Below are 10619 nucleotides of genomic sequence, written 5' to 3'. Positions count from 1 at the left end.
TTTTTTTTTTGGTTTTTTTTGCAGTTTTTGGCCAGGGCTGGGTTTGAACTCGCCACCTCCAGCATATGGGGCCAGTGACCTACTCCTTTAAGCCACAGGCACCTCTCCATCAGTTAGTTTCAACACTAATCATCCACATGTGTTTAGTGGAGGCTTGCAGTATATGTGTTATTTAGCTTCATATTTATAATGTCTAGTGTATTACTAGGTTTATAATGATACTCACTCCTTAAGCCCTAGCTGAATGTTATATCATAAATGACAAGTAAATGAACATGGATCTTCATGGTACTGAGCAATTCACAACCTGCAATTCAAGAAAACTAAGTTGTTATATATCGTCAATTTTTATATCCATCATTACTTTCACTTACCATGAATACCATCGTAAGATTTATATTTATATCTTTTTGGATTCACTGAAAATTCTGTCAGATCTGCATCAGGATCTTCTCCAAAAAAATCACCGTACAGAGTGACTTCCACATTTTCCTCTGCTCGCTTCCTGGACTGACATTTTATGACAGCTACAGGAAAAAACATTTCCAGTTAATGTTACTAGTAGGTTATATGACCATTCTTGAGATAGAAGAAAATGAATTATGACATAAAAAAATAAAACTTCCTTTGGCATACTTTGGCTTAATGCATTTGGTCTTACACATACACCACACACACACATACACACACACAACACACATACACCCAAATACACTCAAGCAATATTTACATACATTGACATTTTAGAAACAAATATAAATACACAAATTCATATTTATATAATTGTAAAGAATACATAAAATTGTATTATTTAAAATTATATTAGAATGTAGAAATTTGCTTCAGGAACTGATATAGTTATACCAATAACCCAAATGACAATTGTAAACATGTGGATTCCTCCCCTTTTAAGATGTGTATATTCATTGTGGTAATACCAAGATCTATTTTTCTAATAATACCATAGAGAATGCTTTCAAATCACTTCAAAAAGGAAGTTCTGTAACACTTATTTTGCACTAGCATTTTAAAAATGTTTTCTACTAGATTGTTTTTACATACACCTTAAAATTCACATTGTAGCTATTTAAGTAAACATTTTAAAATCATTTTTGATTTTATATTTAAATTTACAAGACACCCTTTTAACAGTTAAAATATCTATGATGAATTATTTAAAATTAAGGTTAATATATGATGATATATTAACTTAATGTACAGCATTAAACATTTGTACATATAGTCATACATGTATTTAATTCCAGTATTATCTTATAACAAATGCAGGAGAAGTTGTCAATGATTTTATGAGAAATCAATGTTTTTATGTATAAGGGCCTATGTGTAGTTTAGTCCACATAAATAAGAACATTATTTATTCAAATATATTAAATGTTATACTTTCATCAAGTCAAACACACACTGAATATAGGAGAAAAGGGGAATCATAAAGAAGTCTTTCAAATGTATTATAGTATTGTGGGATCAATAATAATATAATCAAATACACTAAAAAATTAGATGTTCTCAGATTGTGTTTTCACAATACATATAAACTGATAGTATAAAATATTATAATACATTTAATTTTATTCTAAAGTTTACAACTTTTATTGAACATTCTGGACTTAGAATAAATATGTAAAATATATTAATACAATAGGGTACAAAGATATATAAATGGCTTAAAATGGCTGGGAAAAATATACAAGCTTTTTCGGTTATAACTAGTTTTAGTCTTAAAGCATTCATTTGTAAATCAGTGTGATCAAAGTTACAGTTAGCATCCCATCACTGGTCTTATCCTATGGGTCCCTAGGAAATTATTGCCCTGACAATGGGAAGATCACTCAATCACAATGGAGTCACATTCTACTGTCTTTACAGTGTGACAGGTAATGGAGTCCTTTTCCAATTACCTGCTGCAATGGACAATATTAAATAAGAATGCACAAGAAAAAAGGTGGGTCACAGGTCAATAAAAGTATCCTGAGTTTGAGAATAACCGGAATGATAGACACATAAAAAAGCCAAAAAATAATAAACTTTGACCATGATACAGTTTAGCAAAGAAAGTAGTAGGTTATATCTGGTGTGTTATTAAACAAGGAACAGAGAATGGACTTTCAACAAGCAAATTTTATGTATTTATATAATTATACCCATTGACTTTTAAAGGCATTTGTAGTTTAAAATAATTATCAGCACAGATTTTAAATTTTTGGTAAGATGAGTTAATAACATATGATCTATTTCAGAACACAAATATTATTACTGGGTTGTACTAATCTAAAATGAGCTATTTACAGAACTCACATTTATTTTCAAAATCAAGTAATTACCAAGAAAAGTGAGTTGAAGGAAAATGATCTGGAGCACATTTAACTTTCTTTGAAAAAAAAAATTAACGTTTCTATGTTCTCTTAGGCTTTGCTTTTGACTGAAAGTTTTTGCTTTAAACATTTAATCTGCAGAAAATAAAACCTTGTCTGCAGTAGATATGAGCAATGCTACTATTAGAATTCCAACAGAATAATATCTAGGCTTTATTACATTACTTTGATCAGATGACTGTGTATTATGAATTTTAAACAGTTTAGCTCTATGGAAAGTATACAATCAATTATCTTCGAGAAGGAAATAAAAGAAATATTTTGAAATATTTATGAAGCATTCAGAAGATAATTTAATGTATTTGAAATATTTATGTATGTGTTGAAAAATTTTAAATTCAAGAGTAAAAGTATTTCATGTAAAGCAAATGACATCTATCATCAAAGGTTCTATTATATGAATGAATTTTTACTCCAGTTAAAATTAAACTACATAAGGAAATATGTAGTCTTGGCCTTCTTTTTATAATCAGTATATTTGGAGAAATGCTTTATTTACTAGCAAAGCTTACTAGTTCTTTACCTAACAAATGCAATCAGTGTAACCTAATTTTTTGTACCCTCAATGAATACCAAACAAAAAAAATAAAAAACAAACTTACTAGTTTCTCTTCTAAGTGTGACACATGTCAGTGGAAGTCTAACTCCTTTTTACTTTCAAAGATTGGTATTGGAGGGATAAAGAAAAAGCAAAACTTCAAGACTTCTTTTACCTCATCTGTGTTGCTCAAGAGGGAGATCCAATATAGATAGCCCTTTGCTTTGCAGAGCAATTCAATGCTTCCTAGCTATGTAGAGCCTAGTAAGAGGCTGAAAAACTAAATTTTGCTGTATGGTTATCTAAGAGAAATTTTGTTTCTAACGCAAATCATGGAAGAAAATAGGAATATCAAGAAATCCAAAGAGAAGTGAGGAGAGTATTGGGAATGAGAATACACAGAAACTTGAGAGACGCCTGGGGGATGTGGAGAAAAATGGGGTCACTGAAAGATAAATACGTGTAAGGGCAGGGATTTTATATTGTGTGTTTCTTAACAAAGTAAACAACACTGAAACCAGTACATTCTGACTGATTTTGGAGAACAGCGGAAAGGTTTTGTGACTGAGACAAGTAAGAATAAAGGTATACCCACAGGATAGTTCTTACATGAGACTGAGAGTTATGCAGAAGCTGATATAAGATGATTAAAAGTGACCTGAGAACAAGCATACCTGGGAATCTTACACATATAGTGCAGTGCTGTGTGGGATCAAGAGGCCTGAAATTAATTGCATTTTAACCTTAACTGGTATCTGAGTTTCACCAATAGGGAGGCAACAGGAAATGGTGTAGTTTTGTGGACAGTTATCGGATTCATTGGTAAACAGGTTTATGTCTCAGCATTCCCACTCATGGGGCTGCTCAGGTTATTACGTACTTTCTATGGACCTTGAACTACAAAGATAAGGAATTAGAGGATGTCTAAGGTGCCTTAGAATTCTAGTATTCTCTGACTCCATACTTACCTTGAGGACATCTAGGAAACGGAGCCTGTGGGATGCCGAGAATAGGGTGCATCCAGTATATTGATCGGATTTCTCCAGACTCTATTCCCAGAGTTCTAATTAGAAATTAAAATAATAAGAGTGAATAAAAAAGAGAATCACTTTCCACATTAACATAAAAGATCTTATTCTTTAGTAACATCATGGTTTTTATTTTTATATTTATTTATTTATTTACTTATGTATTTTTTAGAGACAGAGTCTCACTTTATCGCCTTCTTTAGATATCATAGTGTCACACAGCTCACAGCAACCTCTAGCTCTTGGGGCTTAGGCGATCCTCTTGCCTCAGCCTCCCGAGTAGCTGGGACTACAGGCGCCCACCACAATCCCCGACTATTTTTTGTTGCAGTTTGGCTGGGGCTGGGTTCAAACCCACCACCCTTGGTATATGGGGCTGTTGCCCTACCCACTGAGCCACAGATGCCACCCAACGTCATGGGCTTTTACTAAAGCTTGTGAATATAAACTTTGGTAGAGAGAAACTGATGAAATAGAAAACTCTTTTGTGAAAATGTTGATTTGATAAGCACTTCAGAGCCGCTCCAGGGAAATTATCACAAAGAAAGCTATAACAAAAGCATCATGAAATGTATGTTAACACGGAAGAGATTTTTACCTACTTTAAAGATTGTTATTGGTGTTTATTGATGTGATTAAACCATGATTAATCAGAAGTAATACAGCCCTCACAAATTACTTTGTAAATTGGACACGCAAAGCACAAAATAAAAATTGCCATGAGGTACAGGAGTTTAGAAAATGATGAGGAATTTAATTTTAGGGCATATTATTTAAAAGAAAGGAAGCATTTGTCCAAATATTTTCCATCAAATACCAGAAAGATAGCAATATCAAAAAATGTTTCTGCTCCTTGTTGAAGATGGGATGTTCCTATTCAAATAAAAAGCAAAGTGGAGCAGACAGGACCAGTTGTGCATCTGACTTGTTCAACTGCATAAGATCCCAAGCTTACAAGGGCTTCATGCTTGTTTAATGCACTGCTGTAACTGTCCTGGACTTCTTGATATTTTTTGAAGAAGGGCCTACTCATTCTCATTTTTTGCTGGGAGTCTCAAAGTATGTAGCCAGGCTTGACTGTAAAAGTGGTGAAATGAGTGGCAGAATGGACACTAATGGGCCAATAGTAAGGAATTTTAAAAACTATTGGAAGAAATATACATACGTAGGACAAAACCAGAATTTCTTTTTAAGTAAAATTTCTAGACCAGTATTTATTTAAACTATAAGAAGAGAGAAAACATTTACATTTTGCTCCATTACTGAAGTTTCCTTAAATTTAAGCTAAGGAAGAAGGGTCCAAGTAACCTGCATTTGGCAATGACACAGTAGTCATAGTATATAGTAGTATATAGTAGTAGTATAGTAGTATATAGTAGTAGTAATAGCAGTGTTTCCTCAGGACATTGTCTCCACTTGGCAGTGTTATCACTTACTGAATGCCAACATCATACATAAGCCCTATACTTTGCCCAGACAAGTTGATTTAAGTTGTCCTCTGGATACTGATTATTTTTTGTCTTAAAAGTCACAATTTTCCCATGCCTCTGACTATTCTTTGATAATGATATTTAAGATTAAGCTTGTTTATCATGTTGAAATCCAAATAAGGATTATATACATTTAAATATAAAAACTACATATTAAAATATATAAAATATACTTTAAATATGTAAGTATATATTATATAATGTGTAGTTTATTTTATATGCATTATATATTACATATAATGTATATACCCATATAACAGATATATTTTCCTTTCCTGAGCAGAAGAATTTTAGAAGACAATATAAAATCATGGGCTTTACATGTAAAGGAAACCTATCACATCAGTCAAAAGCATTTTCCTCCAGTATCCTTATTTAAAGTTACCTTTGTGTGTCTACATCCAATTCATTAAAATTGTCAATAGGCCATTTTTTTCTGTTTGCTCTTCTCATCTGAACGATGGCAATTGTTTTGTGCAGTTTCATAATTTGAGGCATAAATAATACTGGAATTTCTACATTTCCATTGGGAGGCAATTCAAACCCTGCAAAGCACAAAGAAATATTTTAATGTAACAAATATTTATAGAATATAATTTAATGGCAGAAAGTAATTACTTAATGCTGATTATGAATTTTTGAAAATTGCTTCTGAAAAAAAAAGTTTATTATGCTGAATTATACATGTACTTCACTACTTTCCCTCAAATGTCACCAACCCTACTGAAAAAAACACATTATATCCTGAGGTAAGATATTCTTTTGAAGAGACTGGAAGGCCTGATGAAAATGATGGGTGGCGTTTCTCGAAGTGATGAAAGAAGCATACAATTCATGAGTCTTTTCAAGCCTTATTACATTTTAAACAAAGCGAGAAGGTGCAGTCATTTTTGATTCTTTAATTTCTTGTGTATTTTTTTCTAGACAATAATGGATCCAAGTCTCTGATTGGAGCCCCCAAATTGTGGCAACCTGTAAAAACTGTTCATCTATTTAGCTGATCCATGAGGAAAGTCATAGCTTATTTGTGAAAGGAAGAGGCATTTTCTCCCAGTTGGGAAAACCAGAAGACAGAAAAACTGACAGTATTTTCTTGTGGTCTGATGGATTCGAATTTTTCAACCTTTACTATGATTAAGAACCACCTGAGAAACTTAAGAGACATGGAGTTTGCTGAGCCCTATCCCTAGAGATTCTGATTGATTCAGTCTTAGTTGGAGCCCTGGAAGCTGCGTGCTTAAGTAGCACCTCATGGGATCCAAAAGCAGATGGTCCGGAGACCATACTTTGAAAATAACAAAAACAAAATAAAAATGATCTGTTGGACAAGTCTTGAGAAGACAGAGGAATAGCGAGCTTTAGGCTGCTTGAAAGAGGAAGAATTTTCAAGCAATTGAGTGTCTACCTTTACTTTGAAGAATAACACATTACTTCTTTTTCTTGTTTGTTTTTTGTTTTTTGCAGTTTTTGGCCAGGGTTGGGCTTGAACCCACCACCTCCGGCATATGGGGAGGGTGTCCTACTCCTTTGAGCTATAGGTGCTACCCAACACACTACTTCTTTAAAAGAAAAGGAAGGATTTTTGACTACACTTTTTAAAAATTCTTTGTTATGACTGATGGTAATCAAAACCGTTTTGTCTCAGATGAAACCACAGCACTAAACTATGAAGAAAACATAAAAAACAGAAATAAAAAATGGCCTTTCCACAAAACATTCCAACTGAAAATTCTTCTAAATTTTCTAATTTTTAATTGTATTCTTTGAGGAAATTAAAATGTTCAAAGGCCTACTACCATAGTTAATAATAACTAATAACTAATATGATTAATAGTTAATATTTATTGAGTACTTACTATATACTAGGCTCTGTGCTAAGTATTTTTTAATATAATATCTTATTTAATTCCCAGAAAGATAACAATATGTTAAGTGCTATTCTGTTTTTTTAAGATGGAAAAATTGAGACATTTGAGTTAAATAATTTGCCCAAAGTTCCATGGAAAGATTAGGTTGTTTAATCAGTTATCTAAACAAAGTCTGTTATCTTCTACTTTGTCTTTATGAGTTTTGTATTTTTTTTTTCTTTTGAGAGAGTTTTCAGTTTGGCACCCTCAGTAGAGTGCCAGGGCATCATAGCTCACAGCAATCACAAACTCTTGGGCTCAAATAATCCTCTTGCCTTAGCCTCCAAAGTAGATGGCACTACAGGCACCCACCCTAAAGCCTGGCTAGTTTTTCTATTTTTAGTAGAGACAGGGTTTTGCTCTTGCTCACATTGGTCTCAAACTCCTGAGTTCAGGCAATCCACCCTCCTCAGCCTCCTAGAGTGCTAGGATTACAGGTGTGAGCCAATATGCCCAGGTGAGCTCTGTATTTTTAAAAAATCATTGTAGTGAAATAGAATTAATTAAAATAAATACATTTTCTATAAAAAGTCTTCTATATTATGAAGGTCATTACATTTGCATACACAGGTCTTTATAAGAACTTATAAGATAGGTTTGAACGTCAAACCTGCTCTTCTCTTTTGTATTGATATTTTTATTGTGGTTCTCAATCATTTTTTGCACAATAAAAGAAATTTTCTATTGTCACTTCAAATCTATAAACCTCCCTTCAAGGTAATGAAATAGTAAGCTGACGACAGTATATTTTAAAGGTCGCAAGTGCAAATCTTAAGCCTGCATTTTATGGAAATTTCACTCTTCTTTTTAATTATGGTGAAATTAGAGATTAATTCATTTTATAATGTGTTTGGAAAAAACAGCCAAAGCTGAGTCAAATGAACCATGCATGCATCTTTAAGGAAATAAGTTTTAGAAATTATCAGTTGCCCTTACAAAGATTATATTATCACTAAAAATAGATTATATTACCACTAAAAATAAACCTAGACTTTTAGATAATGCAGATAGTGTAAGGAGTTAAGAGAGATGAAAAAGAGTACTTCATTACTTACACCATGCTATCTTATAATGTTTAAATCCAAAGAATAGAAAGATAATACCACGACAAATAAGCCTATTTAATCAAAAACTCTAGTACTCTTGCTTGGTGCCTGTAGCTCAATGGCTAGGGTGCCAGCCACATACACTGGACCTGGCGGGTTCAAACCCAGCCTGGGCCTACCAAACAACAATGACAACCACAACCAAAAAATAGCCGGGCATTGCTGCGGGAGCCTGTAGTCCCCAGCTACTTGGGAGGCTGAGGCAAGAGAATCGCTTAAGCCCAAGAGTTTGAGGTTGCTGTGAGCTGTGACACTACAGCACTCTACAGAGGGTGACAAGTACATTTAAAACTGCTATTTTGATTGCTCTTTTGATTAAAGGAGTTAGACATTTTTTACCCACTTTATATTATAAAATGGAAAGAAATTGCATAACATTCTGAATTTTTGTCTTTCTTAAGAAGAAAATCTTCTCAAGAAAGTAAAGTAAACATGCCTTAATTTTAGTAACAAAAGTATTTCTTCCTGGGATATTCATTTTTAATCACTTCAGTGGTATTGCGTTTCTCTTCCACAGTGCATAATTTATAATACTTAGTATGGCATTAGAAATGGTTTTTGGCAGATAATCAAAGAGACACTAAGAAATATACTAGCACCTCAAGTCATGCTATCATTTTTGTTATAGTGATTTATTTAAAATAAGAATGCAAATTTTTATTTTTAAAACACCAAGTCATCAAGAATATGACTTTCTATTAACCACTTTTATACATGAAATCTATGTATTTTCCACTTGAATATTCTATATTTTCAGTGACTAATTTTTTGAAAAAGTCTTCTTTAAGTTATGACAAAAATGGAACAGAATTGTTAATGTGGTGGTTTAAAGAAGAATCTTCTCCTTTTATTGGTTCTTCTGAGATGTAATGGGCTGAGTGCCTCCCTATAAAATATTCATGTGTTGAAACCTTATTGCCAGTATCTCAGTATGTGACTCTATTTGAAGGCTAGGTGTTGAAAAAGATGATTAAGTGACATGAAGTGGGTCCAAATCCAGTTTTACTGGTGTCCTTATAAGAGGAAATTTGGATACACAGAGACACACCAGGAGAACGTGCTCAGAGAAAAGACCATGTAAAGCCATGGCAAGAATATGACTATGTACAAGCCAAGAAAAAAGGCCTCAGAAGCAATCAAACCTGCTGACACCTTGACCTTGGACTTCTAACCTCCTTAACTGTGAGAAAATAGATCTTTGTTTAAGTCACTCAATCTGTGCTATTTTGTTATGGCAGGCCTAGCAATCAAACACATGAGATTATCTTTTCTTTTATATATTATTGCAGAGTCTGTGGCATGAGATGTCATTAAATTTGCTTACAGAGCTTTTAACTCCAGGCTCTCAAAACATAGGGAACATAGAGAAACTTGATTCATAACAGCCATTTGGCTGCTATGATGATGGAAAAAAACTAAGGATGAAACCTTCTTCCTTTCTTAACCTATGCCCCCTGGACTGAATGAGGGCATATCTTGAATAAGGAGAAGAACATTTTAAGGATTGAATTTCCTTCTGAAGGATTAGAGCCTGTTGCTGTTTAACCCTGCCCATCTTTTGCAGAGCTATCTAATGTTTGAGTTTTAAAAAGCTGTCCAAAGAAGACACAATCAAAGGGATTAGAGCAGAAAAAATAGGTATTAAATGAAAGATCACATTACTCATATAGGCAACTGGGAAAAAAAAAAACAAAAACAAACACAAATCCATGCCTTTCAGAAAAATGTTTGAGACATAACATAATGCTTTTAAAGTAGGATTTGGGGTTATTCAGTACACATATGATTCCTAAGGTAAATTTTATACCTTGAACTGAGCACCTGTAAGTTAAAATTTTATGCTGTCATTTAAGATTAAAACTAAAATTATGCTTGACTCAAGTATTGCTTTTACTGTAAACATTTCATTACTGGTTCAAATGAGTAAAAAATCCATTGTCAGAGAATGCTGATAAGATACACAGTGCAGGAGAGAGTTTTCTATCATTGAAGACTGTCAGGCGCATGTTGCAAAACCACTTGACTGCATAACATGGATAAGTGTAAAGGGTTTCTGTCTTTACATGAGTGTCTGGATGCTCCTTCCAGCCCTACTATTTTCTGATAGTATTTTTCCTTATTTATTAAAAAGACAACTATTCTTTTTTTTTTTTTTTT

General features: G+C 33.1%; 1 protein-coding gene across 1 annotated transcript in view; it reads right to left on the bottom strand.

Moving 5' to 3' along the window:
* The window catches only part of CFAP47 (cilia and flagella associated protein 47), a 296774-nt gene that overhangs the window by 20820 nt on the left and 265335 nt on the right, over positions 1-10619 (bottom strand). Inside the window, exons 58-60 of the mRNA XM_012807582.2 lie at positions 5835-5994; positions 3900-3994; positions 375-527 (exon numbers count right to left, since the gene is read on the bottom strand). Of these exons, the coding sequence (XP_012663036.2) occupies positions 375-527; positions 3900-3994; positions 5835-5994 (408 nt within the window). The remainder of the gene's footprint in view (positions 1-374; positions 528-3899; positions 3995-5834; positions 5995-10619) is intronic.

The sequence above is a fragment of the Otolemur garnettii genome, unplaced genomic scaffold (assembly GCF_000181295.1).
Source record: "Otolemur garnettii isolate 467f Iridium unplaced genomic scaffold, OtoGar3 scaffold00072, whole genome shotgun sequence".
NCBI lineage: Eukaryota > Metazoa > Chordata > Mammalia > Primates > Galagidae > Otolemur > Otolemur garnettii.
The sequence above is the reverse complement of the archived record's forward strand: the minus strand, read 5'-3'. Positions and strand labels throughout refer to the sequence as shown.